We start from the raw sequence: 26070 nt of genomic DNA on the forward strand, positions 1-26070 counted from the left end.
TTGTATCGTCATTTATGAATGAAGTTCGTTATTGAAAAAAAAAATCTTTCAGATCACTGTTTGTTCGTCGTAATATATTTGCTTCAATATTGAAGAAACATTAATGTTTTGTTTTGTAGTCAGCAATAACAGCTGCTTTGTTAACGATAATTAATTTATTTTTAAAATATAAGCTTATTTCTCGAAAGTAATCTGATTCTAAAATATATATTGTCAATTGAAAAAATGACTTTGGATGAATCAGGTTCGAATGTTTTTGGAAAATAACTGAAATTAAATTCTATGATTTATTTAAATAGATAAACAAACGTCAGATGATGGTGAAAACAATCATCAAGAAAATATCGATAATGAAAATGTATCAAAACCAAATTCAACCAAACAACCGGAAGAATCTATGCAATGGACAAGTTCAATCCGAAATTCAGCTGATGACCTTAATAATAATAATAAAGCAGCTATAAAAAGAACTTTCGATCAGATTTCTGAAGGTTCTTCAACATCTACAAAATCATCGCAAAGTACTACATTGAATGAAGAGAATAATAAAATATTAGATGTTTGTAATGTGACCGGTGAAGAAACGAAAGATCAAACAATAAATGATGAAACGTCTATTGTTCGAGATGAAAATTCTGTCGATAATGAACCAGAAACAAAAGAACCCGTAACTTTCAAAGTGGTCTATGCAAAAGAAATCTTTGAGCTTACCAGAGATAAAAATGAAACTATTTTAATATTGAAAAATCATTTGCAAAAACTTACCTCAGTCAATCATAGTTCACAAAAACTTTGTTATAAAGGTAAAATATCTAGGATCATTTTTTATTTTATATTTCTTTTTATCCTTTAATAATTTTCAGGAAATTTACCCGATTCAAAAACACTGAAAGAATGTGGTATAAAGGATGGTGTTAAAGTCATGATGATCGGCTCAAAAGCGACGGATATTTTGGCTGTATCATCAGTTACAAAAGATTCAGTGGTAAAAGAAAGCAAAGAGCCTGCCCCAGCTAAAGAACCATTGTGTCAGCAAAAGGTTTTTTAAAAGATATTTTATTCGTTTAAAACATTTCTTATATTTTTCAAAACAATTATTTAGCAACATAAAAATATCATTGATAAAGGATTACCAGAACATGTTATGTCAGGTTGGGTTGGCGAAGATTGTCCGTTACCACTGGAACCATTGACAGGAATGTTGAATAAATTTGGCAATAAAGTTCGTATGACATTCAAATTGGAACAGGATGAGGTTTGGATATCAACAAAAGAACGAACACAAAAGATTCAGATGACTCAAATCAAATCTGTGATCAGTGAACCGATTGTAAATTATCAACAATATCATATCATGGCATTACAGGTCGGTACAACAGAAGGTTCGAAAATTTGGCTTTATTGGGTACCTGCTCAATATGTTCGAGCCATAAAAACTGTTATATTAAATAGCTAAATACAAGAAAAAAAGCAATTAATCACATCATCCTGGCCATCCTCAATAAGCTTGATAACAACCGAAATCAAATTTTGTGTAAAATTTCAAAATTTCTATCAAACAAAAATGAAAAATATAAATACATAAATCACTTCAATATTTATAAATAATGGTATATGTATTTTTCTCGGAAAAAAATAATAATAAATCCATTCACTCAATTTCATTTTTCGCTTCTTACATTGAACATAAATTTATGTTAATTCAAAATGATTAAAATTGAAAAAGATTCGTTTTTAATTCAATTTATTAATAATAAATGATGTGGTCTTATAATTTTCACCTAGACATATATTAGACAACACACATATGGAAATGAAAAAAAATCAAACAAAACAGAACCGAAAAAAATGAACATAACAAGAAAAAAAATTGGAAAAAAGATTAATTTAATTCGAAAAAAATTTCCTATTTGTGTTATTGTATGTTTGTTTGTTTTAATTATTTTCAATCATTTTTTCAAAGGGAAAGTTTTTCGAAAAATTTTCGTAACCTTTCCTGTCCCGGTTGGCCCAACATTTGTCCAAGACCTTTTTCCGATGATCCACTTGTACGTGCATCATTCGAATCTTTACCACCAACTTTGTATGAGATCTAAAAATTGAAAATTAATGTTTTATTTTTATAAATTATGGCTATATAATTTACCTTGAAGTTATATGGTTGAATATCCGAATAACTTGTATCAAATACATTATCCAATTCAGATTCGGAAGGCATAGCAGGTAAAAAGGCATTCGGTTGGTTCACGATCGATACTATAGATGTTATCTTATCGAACAATTGATCTTCAATGCTGGTCTTATTAAATGGTGACTCATTTAAACCATCTACATAAAATGTGATAAATTAAATTTAATTTTAATTAATAAATTTCATTTCATCTACATACCTTTCAAGCAATTAATTTTCAATGTCCAAACTTCCCAAACTAATGAGTCAAAGACGAATGGTCGACTTTTATTTTTGAGTAAAAATTCCAAACTAATGCTACCAGTAGCCGATGTAGTTGAATATAATGATGATAACGAACGTCTTTGTGCTTTTTTATGTTGTTGAGAGCTTTCAGGTACAATATCCAAATTGAATAATGCAGATGCTGGCCGACGGCCAGTTTGATTTGTAGGATTGGCAGCATTTGAGTATTGATTATTCAATGCTCGTAATTCATCGACAAATATTTTGATTTGATTATTGACTGTTTTTGCCAGATCAACTGATGCCACACGAATGTAGGTAAAATCGATGAAATCACAGATGATCTCTTCGAAACCTAGTGTTCCAATTGAATAGGAATTTTGTTGCTTATATTGAAACTGTGGAGAAAAAGAATATTAACAATTTAAATCAACCATTTCTAAATCATTTTCAAACCTTTCCAAAACATCTATTGAAAATCACAGAATGGAAAATGGCCGATACAATTTCATTGATGCGTTTACCCAGACAAGTCTGTTGATTGATATATAAATTATTAAATTGAATCAATAATAAATTAAATTAAAATTTAATTAAAAACAGAGCTTACAAATTCGAATGCTGTAGAACGTGCATTCATTTCGTTTTATGATGATATTTCAAAATTGCGCACAAAATGGAATTATTATTATTATTAGTGTTGTTTTAGGAATCTTGAAGGATGAAATATATTCTTATTATCCAATAATTCATAAACAAAAAGACAAATTGAAAACCAAAACAATGAAAAAAAAACTAAACAAAGAAAAGCACACTGCGCAAATGTCAATATATTTTGTAACAATAATCACGAAAATAATAACAGAATTTCATATAAACATGATAATTCGTGAATGAATATACGATCGTTTACGATCATCATCAATGATGATCATTGACAACAACAATGAATACCAGGCATGAATGTTGAATAGGATTGTGTAATATCGTCAACAAACAAAAAAAATGAATTAATCAAACTACTACTACCACCATCACAACCATGAGAACATCATGCGTTTTGTGTTGATTGCTTGATGATTTCGTTTTTTTTTTGGATGGTTGAATTATTTTTTTTTTCTATATGCATGTATTTTGGTATCCTCTTTTAGTTTTCTCTTTTTTTTCATTATATAGCTCGTATGCGTTGTTTTTAAATTGAATGCATGGATACTCGATGATGGTGTTGATGATGATGATGATGATTTATATAAAGATGCTAAATCGATCTAACCATATTTTGCTACCAACTGCTGTTTAAATAGATATAATACTACAGAAAAAAAAGGTTTCAATTAGAAAAAGAAACCAAATTAACATATTTAGGAAAAAAACCTGTGGATGAAATGATTACAACGAAATAATTAAAAACAGATATAGATTTAAAAAAAACTGTTCAAACTATTGAAAATTAAAATCAAATCATCATCGATTTAATAAATGTAATGCATCTTGCGTGTTCCAAACGGCCATTTATTAATTTATAAGCAACAGATGGAACATAGCGATTAGATACATTTTAAATTTTATTTTGCAGATTTAGGGAACGCCAAATGTTGTCAAATTGAACATTTAAAATGCTATAACAAACATTGGAGCTGTAATCTGCTGCTGCTGCTGCGAGAAATTTTTTTTGGAAATAAAATTTTTTTCATTTTTTTTCCATTGGACAAGTTTCGAACCAGTTGACCATCAAAAATTTACATTACCAGGATTTTATCTTGTTTGACTAAATTAATAAAATCACTTTAAATATGTTAATTAAATAATTTAATTATACTATTTGAATTATGGGAAACAATATTTAATTTTTAAAATTTCAATACAAGACATTATTTGTACAATAAATTTGTTGTTTGTATTTTAAGGGATTTTGCCATGTCAAAAAAAAGTGCACCGAAAACATTATCGAACGAAAAAATTGAATCGGATCCAAACGATTTGGCTGTGAAAAATCAAAATGACCAATCATTTAGTTTTGTTACCAAACGGCCAGTACGCATTTCGAATGCTTCAACACTAATTTTAGATTCGCCGATTAAATCGGAAATTCCATCTTCATTATCATCATTCTCAATGCCATCATCATCACCGTCATTTCGTAGAGGTTCAGCATTTTGGTCAAGTCCAGAACGTTTTGATGATGATGGATATCATCATCCATTGAAAGGAATAATTTTTAAAATAAAATCAACTATGAAAATGGTACAACCTCGTACACCGGAATTTGATCCACCGATGATTGTTGATGATCAATTTGTAACACGTAGAATAAGAATATCTGAAGCACCTACATTAGTACTCAGTGAACTATCTAGTGATTCGTCAACTAGTCCACCACCATCACCAATACGACAATCGTCTGTTGTTTCGGAGCCACTACTTTCGATGAAATATCAGCAAAAAATATGGACTGACGAAAATCAAAAATTTCATGAAACCGTTGAAGTATTGCCAAAAGGCGATACATCGACTAATATGAAAGTAACAGATAAATCAGCGAAAATTCCATTCAAACAATTAACGGTAACAATGAATGATCAACAAAAACAAGATAATGGCATTAAAAAATTCGAAAAAATTATTACTAGTACACCAAAAAAAGAAATAGTTAACAATGATCAATCATATGAACATATAATAATAGAATTTGATGAAACAAGACGAAGAGAGGATGATGTTGCTCGACCACCACCACCATTGGTTGTTGCAAGTAATCCATCCACAAGTGATGATGGTTCATTACGTTATTCTTCTTATGCTCCTGGCCGTAATATAAATTCTAAAACAAATCTTGATGAGAGTAAATCACGGCCTTTGATGGCTAATGAATCGGAATCGACGAAATTACTACCAAGTCTGGTAGATATTGACGATTGGAATGATCGACAAAATTTGCATACATTGTCATCATTTGAAACAACTTCTCATACAAAAATGATTCGAACAAAACACCTAAAAAGTGGTGGTCTATCATGGCGTTATCCGTCTTATGATGAAACGGGAATTATAGATTCAAAGACAAACATATTGGACAGCAATAAATTTGAAACAAAGAAATTACCATTGATTGAAGATAAAAAAATAGACAAATACCCGCAAAAGTCGTCGGTTAAAATTGAAATTAGCAAAAGAACACCTGAATCAAACGAAAGCAGTAAAAGCATTGATAGCATTCAAATCTCTTCAGTTTCCGATCGACCAGCAAGTCTAGTTGGCACTCGATCAGATCGTCAAAGTCAAAGTAAAACATCGTCGATTGCGAGAATTCAACAACGGCGAAGTCGAACTAGATCAAAAAAATTTCGTGGACCATTAGTTGCTCGTTTGTCTCGACCAAATCGTCAATTGCGACGATTCATTCATAGAATGTTTCATTCAATTATCAATACTCATGATGACGGCAATCAACCAAAAATGATGATTAGTAGTGATTCAATCGAAATTCTAAATTCAATGGCTAAAGAAATCATACGTAAATATGCTGAATATGCTGATCAATTAATATTATATAGTGGTCGTCAAAAAATGGATCGTTGGGTTTCATTTTCAACATTAAATATGTTATTGGCTCCAATATCACATCGAACAAAGCGATCCATTTTCAATATTATTGGCGAACATGGATATTATCATGATCAAAGTGAAATAAAAATTATGAGACAATGATAACAATCATTATTTATGATTTAAGACATAATAAAACATTATTATTTTTTGTCAAAAAAAATATCATAGAAATTATAATATTCGCGCCACAATATCTAATTTAATTTGTAACATTTATTATGAAAGTTTCAATTACGGTGCATATGTTTTCGTATCGTGACAATCGTATAATGAGCATCTTTTCAAGTTTACTTGAATTTTTTTTAATTCAATTCAACAATATATAAACAAACATTGATGATTATGGCATCAACATCAACACAATTGAATAAATCGATATCAGAAGAAGTGGACAATCGAAATTTAGAGGAAAATCTCGAACAAAATTTATCCATTCAAACAAGTGAACAATCGACAAAATTGGAATCTCTGGACGTAACTGAAAATGATTATACAACTGTTGACCATGACCACAAAACTCTCCATGATTCACTACCGGTAAGCATTATCGAAATAGTGCTGTTAAACTAAGATTTTTTTTACACATTGTTTAGGCCAAATCACATCCCATCCAAAATCAATCATTTTCATCAACAAGAGCAGAAGATTCTTCTTCATCGTCATCATCAACATCAACATCATCATCATCAGCAACGACGACGGGTTCATTATGTTCATTAGGACAGCAGCAGCCTACAGCATCATCTCATCGATCGCTTTCAACATCGCCTTTACATCAGAATAGCGAATCAATAAAATCGACAAATGTCCCAATAAATGATTTAGTGATCAATCAATCATCACATACGATTCCAGCACCATCGACAAGTGGTCGTAAGAACACAATGGCCTGTGAAATGTGCAATAATTATGAAATTCAGCTACAAGATATTCAATATCGTGAAGCTGTTTTAAATTTAAAGATAGGACAATATGATAAAACAATAAAACAATTGAAAGAAGATCTTAAAAAAGAGCAGACATTTCGTGGAGAATTGGAAGAAAAATATGTAGATGAATCGAAACGTTTCGAAACGGATATTAAAGTTTTAAGTTCACAAGTAGATGAAGGTCGATCTAATGTGGAAAAAATGACTATAAAATTCAATAAAATGGAAAAAAAAGCCAACGATCTTGTGTCTGATCTGATAAGTCAGATTGAAGCATTGAAAAAAGAAATACAACGTTTAGCATTAGATAATGAAAAACTATTAGGTCGTCATTTGAAAAAATCTCAGGAAATGTCATCGGAATCAATTTCATTGCCTGGAGATCTAGAATCATTACAATTTTATTGCCTACAATTACGTGAAAATCTTATTCAAGCCCTTTATAATCGTGAACATTTAGAAGAATCACTACGTTCGGAAAATATGTTTCTCAAAGAACAACTACTCGGTGAACAACAATCTCGAGAAAATATTGAAGAAAATTTTTCTCATGAAAATGAAATTCTTACATCCAAGGTACATACATTCGAATCCGAACTGAATGATACTCTTAAACAGAATGAAGAGATGAAAGTGGAACTAGAATTAGTGAAAAATAATTTCAATGATCTTTCATTGACATCATCGAATCGGATCAAAGAGCTAGAGGAAAAAGTTGCTGAATTGTCTACAATCAAAGTATGTCGTGATAGTTTTTATTTCTTGTCCTTTTTTTAATAAAAATAATTTTTTTTTTTGCACACACACTAACAGACAAAATCCGAATCTGATTTAGCCTCATTACGTGCCAAGGTTCAAAGTTTACAAGTCGATCTGGATAATTCTGAACAAGTACAACGTGATTTTGTGAAATTATCACAATCTTTACAGGTACAATTGGAAAAAATTCGTCAAGCCGATACCGAAGTTCGTTGGCAACATGAAGAAGATGTAAATGAATGCAATGGCTGTAAGAAGACTTTTCATTCACGTAAAGAAAAGGTAAAAAAAAAGATATATAAATTTTCAATTTCATTAATCTTATATTTGTCATATTCTTGATCAACAGATCAATTGTTTGCATTGTGGACGAATATTTTGTCTTGAATGTTGTTCAAAATTGATTCGAAGTGGACCAAAGATGCGTACGTATAAAGTTTGCCAAGTGTGCCATACATTGTTGGATAATCAAACGGCCTGTTGGTTTGTTAACGAAGCGCCGCAAAGTCCAACGTAAAACGCCATTCCATCCTATATTGATCAACCGATGAATCGAATCAAAATCTATGGAGAAACAAAACACATTTCGACAATAACGAAAACTTGTGATCACACCTATTACCATTACATGCATTCAAAACAAGTTTCTAAGTCATCCAATTATTCTATACTATAGTTGTTTATTTTTTTCCGATTTCAAGTTTGAATTTTTTTTCTTTTCGATTTTTTTCCCAATCCTTTTCAATTTGATTGTTTGATTTTTTTTTTCATTCTTTGAATTTTTGTTTTTGCTTATTTTATAATTGTATGGATAAACAAACAAACAAACAAACAAATTAATGAATCAAATATATTTGACTGATGATTGATTTATTCTTTTTTTTTGAGAAATTATTGCAAATACATAATGTATACCATACTGATGGGTGGTTAAAATTTTCTGTTTATCTTGTTTCACTTTTACTTTCATTTTTAAATGAAAATTTTTTTTTTTTTTTTTTTGATTGTCACCATCATCACGGTGAACATCATCGATTATTATGTCACCAAACAAGGAAAACAAACAGGAAAGGGGGGATACATGTACCATTTTGTATGTATATATGAAATAATATATGAATGAATCGATTTGTTCGGTTGGATTCAATTTCATCATTGTTCATCCAATAACAACAACAACAACAACAACAACAGCAGATATACTGTACTGATATGAATGAAAAAAAATATATTTGAACAAAGACAGTTGATTTTCTTCATTACGACCATATTTTTGTCCATATCTTCATCAAAATCAATATAGCTTATCATTATTGTTAGGTTTTTTTTTGATGAAATAAGATATTGTGGTTTTTGTGGTGGTAGTAAAAGAAATTGATCTGAAACTGGTCGATCTAACAGTTAGGAATAATCAGCTTTGCTCGTTATGATTATGTATATTGAATGATTGTTAATGATATTAATGTCGTTATCATCATCATCATCATCACCATCAACGAAGAATGTAACCGCAAATTTTTTCTTATTGAGATTTTTTTTCCAGACAACTCTAAATTCTTCGTTTATATGATGAAAAAATAATTTTTTATTGTTATTTAGCATTGTAGTCAATGTAAATTTTCAATAAAAAAAATGAAAATGTTTGAATACCATCCACATGGCTATAATATTTCTGCTATGGCCATCGTATTTAATTCAATTCCACATATTCGATTGACAAATGAAGGTCTTATACCTTTGTCAAATACGACATTCGATTATGGACGTATCGCTTATCTGAATTCATTGTTGATCACATTCATCATACCATTGTTTATTTTGTTGATCATTTTTTTCTTTTATATACTTTACCTATTCATATTGAGATATTTGGAACATTATCAATCGTCATCATCAGCAAAGAAAAAATTTCAAACACAACAACCATGTCGTTTGATATTGACAATTTTTGGATTCATATCCATTGGTATTCTGTTGTATGGATTGATTCTAATGCATCAAGGTAATTTGATTGATTATTTGTAATTCCCAATTTTTTATCTTCTTAATTTTAGGATTTCGTAATACAAGCAATATAATGGATGAATTTATTTTGGCCAGTAATAATTCAAAACAAACATTAAGAGAATGGAATGATTATCTACAAAAAGGACAATCAAATAATAATTCATCAATAATGCAAACATCATCGAATAATAATCATCCACAATATTATCTTAAACGTTTAAATGAAACAATACAATTCTATACGAATGCATCATCAGTAAAGCGTATGAAATGGGCATATAATATCTATCAATGGTCAACTTATAGCTTGATTTTTATGAATCTATTTGATATATTTACAATGTTAGCATATTGGTTAATATTGGTTATATTTGGTTGTTTTTGCCGTTATGGTTATAATAGTGATAATAATGATAATGATGGTGATAATCGTTTGAAACGTTTCATATTGATCACATTCACAATGGTCATTCTTCAAACATGGATGTTCGATTCACATCTTGTTATAACGATGGCAAATTCAGATTTTTGTCTTTCGGCTAAACAATCCATAGCCGATATGGCTGTATATAAATTTCCAGAAAATAATTTCACTATGCCAATGGTAAATTATTATCTGGATTGTGATTTACCAAAACAACTAAATCTACAGGAACATAAACATAATGTAATCAATTATCTGGATAGTTTTGATCGTTTGGAAATATTTAAATTACCAGTGGGAAAAATAGTGACACAGAATTGGAATTTTATTGATTCAATTAAAAAAAATCTAAATGAAACATATCAAACAATGACCTGTGAACATTTGAATGAAATTATCAATCGAGGTTTATCACAATATTGTAGCCAACCAATAGATGGCCTAACATTATTAACTACTGGACATTTTATACATTTTCTATTGACATTGATCATGTTATTCATTGTTACTTTTGCCTATTGATGATTGATAAACATTTGAATTATATAAAATTAAAAATCTGTTATTTTCGATCTAAAGATTTTTTTCTCTTCCCACCCATTTGGTTCTATTTTTTCCAATGGAAAAAATTTATTGCACAAAAGATAGTTCACAAGACCATAGAGACCATTAGACAAAGAAATTTCGTCGTAGGCTCTAAAAGTCGATAAATATTTTTTTTTGAGGTCAAATCACAACGATATATATAATTTACCATTTGACCTTGCGAGTTTATCGGATTGAGACCAGATGTGTTCGATTGGGCCAGACCAAACTAGGCTAGACTAGACTAGACCAGATCTATACAGACAGAAAACACAGGTCAAAGCCACACATCAAGGATACGTCATTTTTAAACACAAACATTGACTAAGGAAATGAAAACAAAGAGAATTAAGAAAAAATAAAAAGCTAGACCATTTTTGCCTGCAGGCAAAAATGGACATTTTCTTTATCCCAAACAAATTAAGACTGCTATATGTCACCAATAAAGGATCCATACAATTGATAAGATCCACCAAAAAAAAAACAAAAAAAAACATGGACGCCATCTAATGATGAAAAATATAAAGATATAATTTGCCATTATTAATACTGCTACTCTACTATATTGTATTCCATTGTATCCACTTCAATATGCAACTGATGATGATACTAAATACAATGCTACTACCAATGAATTTTTGGTTTCTATCCTAACATATTATTCTTTCGTTTTGTGTGTGTGTGTGTGTTCCAGAACATTACTTATAAAGTACTTCTGTTTCGTTTTGTGTATATATGTATGATGATCACTGAGAAGGAGGAGAATATATATACATAGATTTTGTTCAATAGCTCACTAACCTCAACATCATCATTTTTTTTTAATGTATCTTTTCTGTTCTCTTCTGAATTGTATACGAGAGGGGATTTTACATTTTCTCTCTGTTTTTATGTATTACTCACCTAACTTCTCATAGCTCATTTATTATTCCCTGTTTCTTGTAAATGGTTTCATTTTTTGTTTTTAGCTCTCTTAATAGTATACACATAACCCATCATCATCATCATCATTCTTACTATTCTCATCATCATCATCATCATCATCCTCAATATCAACATCTACGAATTCATCGATCAGCCCGTTTCTTTGTCTCGTCGTCTGTGTGATGTTGTTTGGTCGTTGTTTGTGTAAATGTTTTTTTTTTTTTTTGATTTTGAAGAATCGGTCATCGAAAATTTTTTTCCCTCCTAATAATTGAAGGGAAAAAAATTCATCATCATTGCGATACACACATTCTTTATTTTTAAGCCATCATGAAATGATTGAAAATAATATCTCAAGAATATTTATTGAATATTGTCATTTAGGTTCAAATCATTGAAAATTATTTATTTCAAATTCACATTGAAAATTTATCATCATAATCATCATTTCATAATCATTTTGAATTTTTTTGTTGTTTTGTCAAAATCGTCATGACTGATGTATTCAGCTGGGGTGATAGTTCCCCTGAAGATCCATTCGACGATGATTCATGGATGTCCGAACCAGAATCGATTTGTAATAACTGGCGAGGATGGAAAAAGACAACACCTCCAAACAGTTCAAACGCGACAAATGGTTTCAGTTCGATGGCCTCAACATCGAATGGCCATCAAAATCGATACCATCATCATCTACATCTACCAGCTAGCAGTAGTGGTAATTATTTTTATAATATCAAATTACAATATTAATTAATTATATAATAATTGAAATCGAACGGAACAGGAATGAGTAGACAAGATCGAGCATCTACAACAGATGAAATACGTCGATCATTAAATTTACCTCCAGTATCGTATATAAACACAACAACAGCAGCAACCAATACCATAACTAATAATCGTACTGGTGTTGATGGTTCTTCGCCATCATCATCATCAAACATCAATAATAATCATTATAATTTTGATCCATCCGCTTCCTCATCATCTTATTCAGCTGCAGCAGTATTCGCAGCATCTGGATCGAATCCATCACAATCAGAAAATTTCAACACTGATTATAATGGAATTTCAGGTTCGTATTTTTGATTTTTTCTTGTTTAAAAGAATTTGAAACTTTGAAAAAAAACATCCATCATGTTGGTGGGTGAGTCGAATTTTTTTTTGTTCGCCTTGTTCACATCATTTCGTTATCGTTTTTTTTCATTGTTCAATTTTTTTTACTATGTTTGCTCATTCAATTTCTGTTACCCTTGGTTAGGGCCGACGACCTATTGCCTTTAACCCCTCAATTGCTTGCGCTTTCTATTTTCATTCGTTTGTTAGATGTGTGTGGTGATGTGTGTAGTATGAAGAAAGATAAGTAGGAGAAAAAGGACAAGAATTCATTGCCCGCACACACACACACATAGATAGAGAGGGAGAGTTAGTGAGAATGATGATTACTTTTTGGTCACACATCAATTTTACGTAAAAATTTTTCTGTTCTGTTCAACTTTGCTTAGTTTGTTTTTGTGTCTTTGTGACTGTGTGTAAGTTTTGGGATGGGCTAGTCCATCAGTCACCAATCACCCTCATACACACAACAAGCACATCAAATATAAAACAAGCCCGACTAAAAACGATTGGCGGCATAGGCGATATTATGCAATTGAATATAGAGGGGAGAATCATCATCATTGTCATAAACGAAAGGCAAATAAAATTATTCGATTGAATTGAATTTATATTGTTCATTTCAAGTATAAAAAACATTACATCCATATTCTTTTTTTGTTGGTAAATAGTCGGCGCAGCGATGCGATTCAATGTAATGTAATTCGACAAAAAAAACAAGCGAGATTTTTATATGTGCTTAAAGCAATAAGTTATTCAATACACACATATACAAAAACTAACGATAGACTGGACCGTTGAAGGTTAAAGATGCGGTTTGAAAATCATAAAAATATATCATGATCATGTCTGTTTCCAAGGGGAGGATCCTGTTCTTTACTAATATCTACATTAACACGATCCTTACACTAGTCTTGTTTTTTTGATAAATCAAAAAAAATGATGATTCTGAAAGGATTGTAAAAAAAAGTTTGGAAAAATTCACTTTTTTTTATAGACCCTAAGGGTATTTTTTCTGATTGTATCAACGGCAGATTGTGATTAATCTAGTTTAAGCATATACAAACAAAGATAATAATAATAATAATAAAATGATAAAATGATTCATACGACCAAATTTGGAATCAATTTGAATTGAATTATTTTTTTTTATAGACAAATTGTGAATGGATCAACGAATGAAAAAATCCATATTTGAAACACATTGAAAGATTTTGTGTTTTCTTTTTTTTTTGTTGACCGCATTCATGGAACACACCTGGAAAACAGGTTTTTGATTTATCATCCACAATCAAATAAAATAAAAGACACAATTCGAATTAAATAGATTGTTATCATTGTTATAACTAAGTTATCATGATTATGATAGATTCATTATTAATTATTTTGGAAATTTTTTCTTATGGACAGGAAACGATACACAAATGTCATGCTGTGGTGGTGGTGTACCAACATTAACAGAATTAGCAGCACGTTCAGTTGCCTATCATATATCATTCGAAGTTGTTGAACGTGTTTGTAGTCCGGTACCTGAACAATTACAATTACGAATAGCATATTGGAGCTTCCCGGACAATGAAGAGGATATACGTCTTTATTCTTGTTTAGCCAATGGATCAGCCGATGAATTTCAAAAAGGTGAAACACTTTACCGATGTCGATCGATTCAAAGTCCATTACAAATTGGTTCGTATAATTTCATCAAATTTGTTACGATATTGAAATCGATTCTATTTCTTAGGTTTTCACTTGAGTGCTACGGTTGTATCGGCATCAACTAAAACCTGTACAGTTGCTGTAACATTCGATCGTTGTCGTATAACATCCTGTAGTTGTACATGTGCATCACCATCATCATGGTGTTCACATGTGGTAGCCGTTTGTCTCCATCGTATATATCAGGTAATTATCAAGTACTTGGTCTGTTGTTTTGCCATGGTTTAATTTATTTTTTATATACGTTTGTTTAGCCAAACTCAGTCAGATTACGTGCACCTGTTTCTGAATCACTCACTCGTTTATCGCGTGATCAATTACAAAAGTTTGCTCAGTACCTGATATCGGAATCACCGCAACAGATTCTTCCTACGGCTCAAAGATTACTCGACGATCTATTACTCAATGACAACAGTGATATCAACAAAGTTCGCGGTGCTCCAGATCCAACCGCAGGTGCACCAGCAAACGAACAAACAAAATGGTGCCTCGATGAATTTCAACTTCATGGTAACATCCGAAAGATTGTCATCAAGCTCTGCATACCATCTCCGATGGTATATTCAGATGTCAACTATCTTTCATCAGCAGCACCACCGGCAGCGGCAGAATGGTCATCATTATTACGGCCATTACGTGGTCGTGAGCCAGAAGGCCTTTGGAATCTGTTGTCAATTGTGAGAGAAATGCTTCGTCGACATGATCGAAACGCCATCCCATTGTTACGAATTCTTACTGAAGAACTACTAAGCTGTGATCAAATATTAATCTGGTGGTTTACAACCAATGTCTCTCTTCATCGTGGTTTTCCTCCGTACAGTTTCTCACATCACGTTGGATCCAATGGCGGTAATAACGGTGGAGGTTCTAGCTCGAACAATCGTTCAATGCATTCTAACATTTATGCATCACAACATGCATGTTGTTCACTTTGCGATGAAATAGTTGTCCTTTGGCGTTTGGTTACGCTAAATCCTGCTCATTCATATTCCGATACTCAAACATTGTACGATCAATTGAAGGAATATCATTTGAAAACTTTGTCAGCTATTCATCGTTTTAAACCTTCCAGCGCAATTGGTTATAGCCATCTTCAAAATTTTCGTTCATCAACTGTCAATACAGCTAGTGTCACTAATACAAATAATATCACGAATTCAAATGGAAAATCTTGTGATTTGGCTATATTCTCTGGTTTCAAACCTGCCATGATTAGCTGTTTGGTAAATTGGGATAATTATCCAATACCTGGAGTAACAAACCAAAAAAAATCACATCGATATTATGAACCATCTTTACATGATCAATTAAATTCGGTCAACCATGCCATCACCAGTACGGCCATCTCACTAGGTTTAGATCCTATGATAAGTTCATGGCCTACGGCTGCCAAATCATCATCATCATCAGTCTATCAACAACAGCGTAAACGACAACAAAATTGCCAAACACAATCGGATCAGTTCAGTGATACAAACAGTAGTGTAGGAAATAATAATAAAAATGTCCGAGAATCCAGACGTAAAAAATCAGATGCCAGTATTTCCAATTACCAAAAAGATAATTGTGAATCTGAAGATTCTGGTAATCAAGAATTTTGGGAACGCTTTTCCGTTGCCAGTAGTGATGATGATGACAAAAACGCCAACAGTAAGTCGAATGAAAATGAACCAGGGCCATCAGGTTTGCAACGACATTCATCAAGTGATCAGCAACCAGAAGATTCAAGTCAAAATGTTCAACAAAATGATGATGGTCAAGGACATATTTCCAACGAAGATTATCAAATTTATATTTATAACGCTAATTTGGATAATCAAGTCAAAAAGGACAAGACTGATAATTGTGGCGATTCTGCTAATCGGCAAGTAAATCAAGCCGAAGGTTCATCAGAAATACAGTCGCAAAATTCACATGATTATCAATGGGATCCTATTTTATTGCAAGCCACTATGGTTAAATCTATTGAAGATCCTTTCGAAATTTTGTTTGCCCGTGCCGAAGCTCTATACGCTCATGGTTATGTAGAAGAATCATGTCGCTTGTCAATATGTCTGGCAGAAGAACTTTTAGGCAATCCACCAGATTTACAAATGGATCTTAACAGCCAGAATATAAACAATTTAACTGGCGAGCAAGCTACAACATCGAATAACCAAACGGGAAGAAATCATACGAAACGTATCAATCGTGTTCGTTTTAATCCTGCTTTACATCAAGTATCGCTATTAACATCGGCCACTCTCTCAAAAGCCGCATTTCTATGCCAAGTTTTATCGGAAAATGAAGACTCACATCTGTTAGCTTTTCAAGTTGGTCTTTTTGGCCTCGAATTGATTCGGCCGCCTGCATCGACTAAAGCATTGGAAGTTAAATTGGCTCATCAAGAACAAGAATTGGTCAATCTATTGAAAAAGATTCCATTATGTCCACAAGCTTTGTATGTTTTACGTGAAAAAGCCGAACAATTACGTGATGGTCGACTAACAACTCGTGGTGAAGCACTACTTCCATTATCATTAGCTAGCTATCTTTTTGAAGCATTTCTTCTCTCCAATCAGATTGTACCACCACAATATCGATTACAATCAGATGAACGATTATTATTCGATGCTGCCGTCGCAGCAATCGGATTGAAAGCCAAAGTTTCTGAAGCAGAACATCCATTATTATGTGAAGGTACCCGTCGTCAACGAGGAGATTTGGCATTACAATTATTGGTTCATTATAAAGATAATAAACAACGTTTAGATTTAATCATGGAAAAATTGCTTGATCAAGAAATACATCCCATTTTCAGCAGCAGCAAAAAACAACAACAATCTAATATCTATTCGTCTTGTTCAAATCAAAACCTTACAAAATCTACGACACCAAATGTCCAGCAATCAACAGTAACGCCAAAATCACAGAATGAAACAACATCTGAGTCGGCGGTTAATGATTTAAATTCACCATTATGTTCAAATCAAGAACCATCCACAAGTGCGAAAAATTCAACACCAAAGCAAACTAACTCAATCGCAAACAACGATCAAAAATCTTCAGGATGGAATATGATTGAAGAATTTCAAAAGTTTAGTGTACATGCAAATGATTCAGAATCGATTAATCCGAAACAAAATGATAGCAGTACTCTCGATACTACATCTTCTGATAATTCACCAACCGTAGCTCGGCGAACTTTATTTCATAAACAGGGCAAAGTTAATTCTGGTTCTGACAGTAGTAGCAGTAGTGGCGAAAGTAGTAGTCCAAGTGGAAGCAGTGATTCATTGTCTGCCACTTCCGAAACTAAAAAATCTCATCATCAAGAAGATTCTAATTCTGATCAAGTTATAAACACTTCTACTCCAATCAATGCAACAGATGCCATTGCTAGTCCTGTTAAATTTGCGAATTCTAAAAGTTTACTCGCTCCTTCGGCTGGACCATCAGCAGCAAGACATCTTATGGATGCTAGTGCTGGATCTCCATCTATTCTTGCAACTCCTGGTTCTTCAACAGTTCCAGCCCCTGGTTCACTGCCGCCTACCACGTATCAATTATCGGCCACTAATTCTGGCTATAATCCATATCAATTATCAACAGGACCAACTGTAAATTCAAGTGTTGGTCATGGAGGACTGCAGCCATTCAAGTCATTACGATATAAAGGCAAACGTCATTATCCAGTTATACCAAATCAACCATCAGAAGCATCTGCTCATTTTATGTTTGAATTAGCAAAAACTTTATTGGCTAAAGCGGGTGGGAATAACACGACCGTTTTGTTCACTCAGCCACCATCTTCTCAAAATTGTCGGGCCCCACATCGTTTGTTACACATGTGCGCTTTTCAAATCGGTCTCTACGCTCTCGGTTTACATAATGCTGTCGCACCGAATTGGCTTTCAAGAACCTATTCTTCACATGTATCATGGATCACTTGTCAAGCTATGGAAATTGGTCATCAAGCTATTGAATTTTTAATTGATACTTGGGAAGGTCATCTTACACCATCAGAGGTAGCTTCGTTGGCCGATCGAGCATCTCGTTCGCAAGAACCATTAATGGTCAAAGCAGCGGCCGAACTGGCTCTTTCGTGTTTACCTCATGCACATGCATTGACGCCTAGCGAAATTCAAAGAGCATTAATTCAAAGTAAAGAACAAAGTACTGCTATGCTTGAACGAGCTTGTTTGTCCGTCGAACAAGCCGCACAAGGTGGTGGTGTATATCCCGAAGTATTATTCGATGTTGCCCGAAAATGGTATCAATTGTACATCAACGAAAAAGTCAATGAAATTGAAAGCGTACAGCGAGAAATGAATTCAACGAGTAATGATAATGAATCTTGTGCCGACACCGATCTACAATCATCAGCTAATGCACAAGCAACAAGTTCAGATTCATCCGCGTTGGATTCAATGTCATTCATCAACATAATACAACAAGAATTCTATGATACTCAAGCTACCGCTAACCAGCAACAAGGCTCATTTGGACCACCAACTATGGATCCGAATAGTCAAATAGCATTCGCTTCTGGACATCCTATTCATCATCCAATGATGGATCCTTCGATGGCTGCCTATTATCAGTCACCAGCATCAATATTACCAGGACCGAATCTTTATTCTCCTATGAGAGATATGAATCAATATATATTCTATCCTTCGCAACAGCAACGCAATCAATTATATCAGCAAAGACCCATTAATAATAAAAATCAACAGCCCAAACCAATGTCTCATTATTATCACCATCATCGAGGTCCTTTCCCATCTCCAGCTATTATATTCGACCCACAACGTGGTTATCATTTCAATGGAGGTCAAAATCCTATAACATATCAGACAACCTTGGTTGGTCCAGGTTTTAATCCACAGCCGCCATCTCAATCAAATTCAAACAATTCAAATGTAATGAGACAACAATATTATCCACAATCGGCTGCACTTCTTTCATCACCAGTTGTTCCAAATATTAATTCTTCCGGTTCGATTCCTGTTAGTGGTGCTAATCAAGGATCTACTATTGGTGGATCGCCATTGTTTACATCCAATGGGAGTTATTTCTATCCGATCGCTAATTCTGCACAGCCACCAAACATGCCACAGATGATGGGTCCAGCTAACACTACACCTTATCCATTCATGGCTCCATTTTCTCCAATACGGGGATTTGTGCCACAAAATTTTGTTGCTACTCAAGCAAATTTATCGCGAGTAGATCAAAGTTTTCGAGTGATAGTTATGGACCAATTGGCTCAATATCAGCCCTCATCGACATCAAATGGCTCTTCATCTCATCAATCGAATGGAAACGGAAGCAATTTTAATCATCATTCACATCATCATCATCATAATTTTAGTCAACCAAAGACGCAAACAATCTTGGGTCCAAGACAATTAGCTTACATGCATGCAGCTTATCGTGTCGGAATGTTGGCTATGGAAACATTGGCACGTCGAGTTAATGATGATAGACCGCAAGCGAAATATGCACGAAATCCGTCGTACGGTGAAGATGTTAAATGGCTATTGTTAATAGCCAAAAAACTTGGTATGTATTCTTATTTCCTGACGCTAATTAATTATAATTTTTGTTTTTCATTCCAGGCGCTCAGTACGTTCAAGAATTTTGCTTATGTACATTGTCAGCGGTCGCTTCTCCATTTGTATTGTATGATATCATATTGGAAGCTGCCCAATCCATCTTCCAGAATGCGAATAATAATACTGCTTATATACATACGATACGATCGCACATATTGACGCCACTCATACATAAATGTCAAATAATGTATGTTTTTTGAAAGAAAAATTTATTTCATTATATTCGAATATATTTTTTTACCATAATAGGTTCACATCGGGTATCTATTTTCAACTAATGAACATTGCATCTAGTGATTATGATGAATTTATTTCCACGTTACGAACAGCAAGAGCCGCTTTTCAGATGACACCTGGCGGTCACTTGCAATTCAACGATCTTCTACAGAAGCTGAAACGTACAAAAAGCTGTAAAAAAGAATTATGGCAACAGATTACCAATGCAATGCAATCAACATGATAATATAATGAAAGATTTTTTTTACACTTTAGATTTTTTTTCCAATCACATAGGAAATGATTTCTTCTCTTCTAATTTAATTATTATTATAATAATAATGGCATCATCATTAACATAATCGTGATATATTATAATTCATACGAACACAGTAAAAAGTGAATATTTAGATTGGTAAACATTTTTTTTTTTTCAATAACAGTCTTCGATCATCGTGATATATTTATTTGATTGTCAAAAATTATGAAAAATATTTGATTCATTTATTACTTGTAGAATATCCATTCACTAGATTTTTAGAATTATTATAATTCAATTTGATTTGACATCATCATCATCATCATCATCACCATCATCATCTTTATACATAAGATCCATTCATATGATAGAATTCAAATAAATTACAATTGATCATAATAAACTCTAATGAATGATGATGATTCAAATGGCTTTGATAGATTTTTTAAAATAATCAAATCAATTGTATGATTTTTTTTTATAATCAATTTTAGCATTTTATTTTGAATTTTTTTTCTCAGTCTCGACTTTTTTTTAGCGCCATTTGGATTCAAATTCTTTGATTGAATTTTTTTTTTTCACGTCTTCATTTATAATATTGTAATAATAATAATTTATTTAACCATAATAATTTATCAATCATTGTATCCAGATTCATTAATTTATTCATTTTGTTTTTTGGATTTTGTATATAGAAAAAAAAACTTATTGACATTGTAATAACAACAATAATGATGAAAAATGATGATTTATGGTGATATATAAATTTCTTTTTTTTCTGTTTTTAACAATGTAAAATACGTTTTTTTGTTTATCTTAATTAATTGATTATATATTCATTTAAATACATACAAAACATACAATCATCATGCATTTTTTTTTGCAGTAAATAAAAATTTATTTTTTATCAACTAGAAATTCGTTTGACACCTTTGATAGAAATCAAATAGCAACAATAATAGGACACAATTTTTTTTGTCTATCTAGCTTTGCTAAATTGTCATCATCTTTATAATGATGATAGAATGTAAATTCTTCTAAAGTTAGAGTTTGAACAGCAATTTTTTCACAATTTTTATTCACATGATTTTGAATTAAATTAGCGTTTGTCTATTACAAACTTCACCTTTAATTATAAATGATGATTATGGAAAAGAAAATATAAAGAAGAAAAGAGTTGTGTCTGTAATTGTGTGTGTATCATTATGATTTCAACAAACATGATTGTCATCATTGTGGTTGATGCTTAAAATAAATGATGATGATGATGATGTCTATAGGAATATTGATATGGTCACCAATGTAGTAAACCTTTCCTTAATTAAATTTTCTCTACATTTCTTTCATTTGATTAAAGATGAAGATACTGTAGTGACCACGAGAATAAAACAAAGAGAAAATAGTTTTACATGAAAAGACAATAACGACAAAATGATGACAATAAATGACAATAATAAATTTTTCGTTCGTAAGTTTGTTTGATTGATCTTGAACTTAATTCAAGCTTATAGAACAATGGACAGACAATAAAGGAATAGATTTTTTTCTTTCAACAATCAAGGACATTGTGATGTATAGTTGATGAAACAAAAATATCCATTCGAATGGTATATAGAATATTTTGCATTTTGGCGATTCTTGTAAACAATCCAATTAATTGTTAATGATGATTATTAATAAATGATTTATCAATAATGAAAATAAATTCAAACACGGATCATTATCAATTGAAATAAATATAATGTATCATTGTAATAATCCATATATAATTCGTGGTCGGTGGGTAAGTACAAGTCCTGTTATTATCGTTGTATTTTTTCTTTATGTTTTAATTCCTCCGGTCACTATATTATTATCGTTAGGTTGATTAATAACGTGATTATTTCGTGTTTTCCTATTTTCGATATCGGTTTGTTTTGTTGTTTGCGGTATTATAATTGGAGCATCAGCTTGTGGTCTATCTATATCAAATTTTTCTGTACTGAATGTATGTTTGTGTTTCTTTCGTTTACTTGTGATTGTTGCACTATCATCAAATCTTCTCAGTGATGATTCAGTTTGAATGGAAACAGAGGATCCGGTTGCTGATGTGGCTAAATTTCCAGGTGTAGATGGAACACTGGTTGGCGGAATCGAAGGATTTCCTCTTGATACTTCACATACACAGCAAGATGGTGCGAAAAAATTTTCACTCGAAATAGATTGACCAGATTCATCCAATGAGATCAATTTTTTCTTTATATATTTTTGTCGACATCTTGATACAAAACCAAACGGTAGAGATATCTGATTTGAACATGGGGCATTTGGAGTCCTATGAGATCAAAACATTTATTTGGAAACATTAACAAAGTTTTGTTCATTTAACTTACATGCAAACCTCAACTTTAATTGCTTGTCTTAAACGACGATCGCGATCAGCAAGGTTGACGACATATTTCCATTGTCGACGATCATTGAGAGCTGCTTTTGGCTCTAATAATATCGTACGTGATGGACATAAAGGTTCGATCGAAATGGGTGCTTCATCCGCTTGCCGTTTATAACGAGAATGACCGCGAGCACCGTTACGCCCGCCATTATGATTATTATTATTGAAATGATTCGTTGAAAAAGATTGATCACCATTAGGAGAATACATTGATTTTACAGAACCATGAATCTGATCGTTGGTATCAAATGTTCTTGAATTACGATTAATAATTGGCGTCGTTGTTCCCGTTAAACCGTTTGGAATGGAAATGTCGCCTATTGATCGAGGATTATTTTGGATGACTGGAAATACATTTCGTGACATCATATTACGGAAATATTTCCAATCTAAATTATGGTAATGTTGAACAACTGAAGGATGTTGTTGTGGCTGTTCATGATTAATAGTGACTGAATTCATACGATATCGATACTGCTGTGACCGATATGGTTGTTGTTGTTGCTGCTGTTGCTGTTGGTATTGATATTGTTGACCTGGTGATGGTGGTGGTGGTGGTGAAGGTTGGCGATCATATGGTTCTGAATATGGATATGATGGATAAGTATCGCCATATTCTTCACCAAAATCATCTTCGAAATATGGTTCACTATCATTTTCACTTTCATCAACGAATTCGGAAGATATGTTGAAACGTTTAGCTCTTGCCATCTTTACCACCGAAAACACCTCATCTGATGGATAATAGGGAACTTTGGAACAGACGGTTCGTCCAGTCTCTGGACAATACTGTGGCTGTGGTTGATATTTTGGTGGCGGCTGATAATAACTTTGTTGGTATGGACCATTTGGAATATTCCTTTCAATATTAATAGGTGACGGATGCACGGGTAAAGTGATTGAATAGGAAGTAAATGTTGATGGTATTTGATAAGTGTTAACAGAAGGAGGTGGGGATTGTGGTTGATAGTACCTTGCTAAGCCATGTCTGTATGGAGGAATGGAATTACATTCCATATAATGCATTAACATTATTAATACTGAGATTATTTTCATAATTATCGAATATGAGAATAATGTTTTTGTTGAATTTATTGATGCACATGTTTTCCATAATTGCAATGGCAATGATGTGATGGTAAATATCAATGATGATGATAATAATAATAATGATGATCGTGATTGTTGTTGTTGTGAGAACGATGATAATAATGTGGTTGACAATGATTTCATGGCTATCCACGATGGTGATACGATCCAAAATGAAATGGCAGCTAACGGCAATGATCGAAAATCACAACCCTGATCTTTCAGTTTCGATATCAATGAAGATCTATGATTGATTAATGAATTGTTTGCTTTCATTTTCATTTAGAAAAAAAATTGGTCCATTAAATTTAATTAAAATCAAAATAAAAAGACCACGACATTTGATTTTATGACTTTTTTCATCGATCGATGGGCGATTTGTTTAGAAGATGATTGCCACAATAGATTTTGATTACACTGTATCAGTGCAGCCAATCAATCAATCAATCAAAATACTCAACTTGAATAATCAACTTTTGTTGATGATACCTAATGACTCATGCAAATACGATGGTCATGTTGATGATAGCTCAGAACTACGTTTTCAGCGTTTCAAACAAGCTTCATCAATTATTTGAATAAAAATATTTAAAACACAGGAAAAAAAATCAGTGGCCAAGTACAATCGGAAGAATCTGTCATTTCATTTCATTATTGATTGTTTTAATTCAATTGAATGAGGAGATCACCACCAACACATTTATAATGTTGCTACTTGAAATTCAATCAACAATCATTGTATTGATACTCAACAAACAAGAAAAAAAAATCCACTAAGGATATGACGTCCGTTTGTATTCGTTATCAAAACGACACCAACCTAATCATTAACGATTCTTTTATATTATCGTCGTTGATGTTTACAAAAAAAACTCTACAAATTATGCTTTGAAAATGAAGAGATAGTCGCGCAATTTTTTTTTCGTTTAAGTTTTATGATGTTGATTTGACGATGGATGGATAGGATTATTGATTAAAATGGACACGTTCGAATTGTTCATGTGAATGAATCTTGTGGACAGTCAGACATTTAGCCAAATGAAAACAGAAGACTTTCAAGAAATTCAAAAAGCCGAGGCGTATGTAAAGCAATTGTAATAATCGTCAAACACAAACACAAAAACAAACGGACAAAATTTTTTTTTTAATTCATTAAGGTTGAAATAAATCGAATGAAAAGAAAGATGCCATTGATTGAGATCGCGAGAAAAAAAAATGTACGTATACGCGCGCGAAAAAAATCACATCAGAAGACTCACGCGGAAAGAAAGAAATGAACGAATGAAACGAAAAAAAAAATGAAGATCAAGATCTTTCAATGTTGTTTGCAGAGCTAAATTGTGATCACTAAAATTAACGTGTTTGTGTTTGTGTGTGTGTATGTGTAATGTCAATGAATATGGCGGCAATCATGGAAGAGAATTAAGTTCAATAGGCGTCGAGGTTGGAAATGATTTTTTTTGGAGAAATATTTTTTCCGAATATTATTATCATTATCGGCTATCATGATCCAGGACAAATAAATTGGGAAAAAACAAATTCAATCATTCATTCAGCTGTCTGTTTAGACAAATGGCCGTATGCAAAGAGAATAGTGATGATTATGGTGATGGTTTTGGGCGTCACAAATGATCAGCATGTCCATCTTCATCATTATCAGCTATGCACAACAGCTTTATTGGCAATAACCTCAACTTCAAGACACCGTTCACATTCACACATCCTGTGAGAGAAATATTACATGCGAAATCAAAATTTGCTCGTGATATAAACATCACTGTTTGAAAAAGGCGTCATTCGAAAATAAATATCGAAATATGACACCGCGATCTAATGTGAATGAAAAAAAAGAAGAAAAATTCATGTTATTTGATGAACACAATAGGAAATGAAATGGTAAAATCAGAAAAAAAATAAATGTTTGAGAGAAAAAAACTAAATAAATGTCCGAGATCTAACGGACAAGATTAAAATTAATTATCTTTTT

General features: G+C 32.3%; 7 protein-coding genes across 7 annotated transcripts; 5 read left to right on the top strand and 2 right to left on the bottom strand.

Moving 5' to 3' along the window:
- The first annotated feature begins 35 nt into the window (after positions 1–35).
- Positions 36–1738, top strand: LOC124499482 (ubiquitin domain-containing protein UBFD1). Its single transcript, XM_047063394.2, has 4 exons — positions 36–244; positions 300–803; positions 864–1039; positions 1103–1738. The coding sequence occupies exons 1-4, from the start codon at positions 226–228 to the stop codon at positions 1454–1456; spliced, it is 1053 nt and encodes a 350-aa protein (XP_046919350.1). The 5' UTR covers positions 36–225; the 3' UTR covers positions 1457–1738.
- Positions 1712–3652, bottom strand: Atg101 (autophagy-related protein 101). Its single transcript, XM_047063473.2, has 5 exons — positions 3027–3652; positions 2873–2950; positions 2391–2814; positions 2147–2328; positions 1712–2092 (listed from the first exon to the last, which is right to left on the bottom strand). The coding sequence occupies exons 1-5, from the start codon at positions 3054–3056 to the stop codon at positions 1958–1960; spliced, it is 849 nt and encodes a 282-aa protein (XP_046919429.1). The 5' UTR covers positions 3057–3652; the 3' UTR covers positions 1712–1957.
- Positions 3653–4330: 678 nt separating this feature from the next.
- On the top strand, positions 4331–6228 carry LOC124499549 (uncharacterized). Its single transcript, XM_047063474.2, has 2 exons — positions 4331–6098; positions 6194–6228. The coding sequence occupies exons 1-2, from the start codon at positions 4334–4336 to the stop codon at positions 6226–6228; spliced, it is 1800 nt and encodes a 599-aa protein (XP_046919430.2). The 5' UTR covers positions 4331–4333.
- Positions 6229–6275: 47 nt separating this feature from the next.
- On the top strand, positions 6276–8649 carry LOC124500137 (uncharacterized). Its single transcript, XM_047064177.2, has 4 exons — positions 6276–6562; positions 6619–7692; positions 7768–7995; positions 8063–8649. The coding sequence occupies exons 1-4, from the start codon at positions 6362–6364 to the stop codon at positions 8228–8230; spliced, it is 1671 nt and encodes a 556-aa protein (XP_046920133.1). The 5' UTR covers positions 6276–6361; the 3' UTR covers positions 8231–8649.
- A 496-nt stretch (positions 8650–9145) lies between these two features.
- Positions 9146–10722, top strand: LOC124500467 (uncharacterized). Its single transcript, XM_047064545.2, has 2 exons — positions 9146–9715; positions 9768–10722. The coding sequence occupies exons 1-2, from the start codon at positions 9346–9348 to the stop codon at positions 10664–10666; spliced, it is 1269 nt and encodes a 422-aa protein (XP_046920501.1). The 5' UTR covers positions 9146–9345; the 3' UTR covers positions 10667–10722.
- A 920-nt stretch (positions 10723–11642) lies between these two features.
- Positions 11643–21481, top strand: LOC124491067 (zinc finger SWIM domain-containing protein 8). The gene is made up of 7 exons (XM_047053680.2): positions 11643–12371; positions 12441–12731; positions 14183–14458; positions 14514–14674; positions 14743–20035; positions 20092–20275; positions 20338–21481. Exons 1-7 carry the CDS (start codon positions 12146–12148, stop codon positions 20546–20548), a joined length of 6642 nt encoding a protein of 2213 aa, XP_046909636.2. The 5' UTR covers positions 11643–12145; the 3' UTR covers positions 20549–21481.
- Positions 21482–21615: 134 nt separating this feature from the next.
- LOC124499939 (uncharacterized) lies at positions 21616–25789 on the bottom strand. The gene is made up of 2 exons (XM_047063933.2): positions 22936–25789; positions 21616–22877 (listed from the first exon to the last, which is right to left on the bottom strand). Exons 1-2 carry the CDS (start codon positions 24363–24365, stop codon positions 22385–22387), a joined length of 1923 nt encoding a protein of 640 aa, XP_046919889.2. The 5' UTR covers positions 24366–25789; the 3' UTR covers positions 21616–22384.
- Positions 25790–26070: the final 281 nt, after the last annotated feature.

Source organism: Dermatophagoides farinae, chromosome 2, assembly GCF_024713945.1.
Source record: "Dermatophagoides farinae isolate YC_2012a chromosome 2, ASM2471394v1, whole genome shotgun sequence".
Taxonomy (NCBI): Eukaryota; Metazoa; Arthropoda; class Arachnida; order Sarcoptiformes; family Pyroglyphidae; genus Dermatophagoides; species Dermatophagoides farinae.

Excerpts from the sequence above, each read along its gene's own strand:
- LOC124499482 (XM_047063394.2), top strand. Across the intron at positions 804-863 it reads ACAAAAACTTTGTTATAAAG|GAAATTTACCCGATTCAAAA; the intron begins GTAAAATATCTA and ends AATAATTTTCAG. Across the intron at positions 1,040-1,102 it reads AACCATTGTGTCAGCAAAAG|CAACATAAAAATATCATTGA; the intron begins GTTTTTTAAAAG and ends ACAATTATTTAG.
- LOC124499939 (XM_047063933.2), bottom strand. The coding sequence starts at position 24,365 with ATGAAAATGAAAGCAAACAATTCATTAATCAATCATAGATCTTCATTG. Across the intron at positions 22,878-22,935 it reads ATTAAAGTTGAGGTTTGCAT|GACTCCAAATGCCCCATGTT; the intron begins GTAAGTTAAATG and ends TTGATCTCATAG.
- LOC124500137 (XM_047064177.2), top strand. The coding sequence starts at position 6,362 with ATGATTATGGCATCAACATCAACACAATTGAATAAATCGATATCAGAA. Across the intron at positions 6,563-6,618 it reads CTCTCCATGATTCACTACCG|GCCAAATCACATCCCATCCA; the intron begins GTAAGCATTATC and ends CACATTGTTTAG. Across the intron at positions 7,693-7,767 it reads CTGAATTGTCTACAATCAAA|ACAAAATCCGAATCTGATTT; the intron begins GTATGTCGTGAT and ends ACACACTAACAG.
- LOC124499549 (XM_047063474.2), top strand. The coding sequence starts at position 4,334 with ATGTCAAAAAAAAGTGCACCGAAAACATTATCGAACGAAAAAATTGAA. Across the intron at positions 6,099-6,193 it reads TGGATATTATCATGATCAAA|AAATTATAATATTCGCGCCA; the intron begins GTGAAATAAAAA and ends AAAATATCATAG.
- LOC124500467 (XM_047064545.2), top strand. The coding sequence starts at position 9,346 with ATGAAAATGTTTGAATACCATCCACATGGCTATAATATTTCTGCTATG. Across the intron at positions 9,716-9,767 it reads ATTGATTCTAATGCATCAAG|GATTTCGTAATACAAGCAAT; the intron begins GTAATTTGATTG and ends TCTTAATTTTAG.
- LOC124491067 (XM_047053680.2), top strand. The coding sequence starts at position 12,146 with ATGACTGATGTATTCAGCTGGGGTGATAGTTCCCCTGAAGATCCATTC. Across the intron at positions 12,372-12,440 it reads TCTACCAGCTAGCAGTAGTG|GAATGAGTAGACAAGATCGA; the intron begins GTAATTATTTTT and ends CGAACGGAACAG. Across the intron at positions 14,459-14,513 it reads TCAAAGTCCATTACAAATTG|GTTTTCACTTGAGTGCTACG; the intron begins GTTCGTATAATT and ends TCTATTTCTTAG.
- Atg101 (XM_047063473.2), bottom strand. The coding sequence starts at position 3,056 with ATGAATGCACGTTCTACAGCATTCGAATTT. Across the intron at positions 2,329-2,390 it reads GAAAATTAATTGCTTGAAAG|ATGGTTTAAATGAGTCACCA; the intron begins GTATGTAGATGA and ends CATTTTATGTAG. Across the intron at positions 2,093-2,146 it reads TTCAACCATATAACTTCAAG|ATCTCATACAAAGTTGGTGG; the intron begins GTAAATTATATA and ends TTCAATTTTTAG.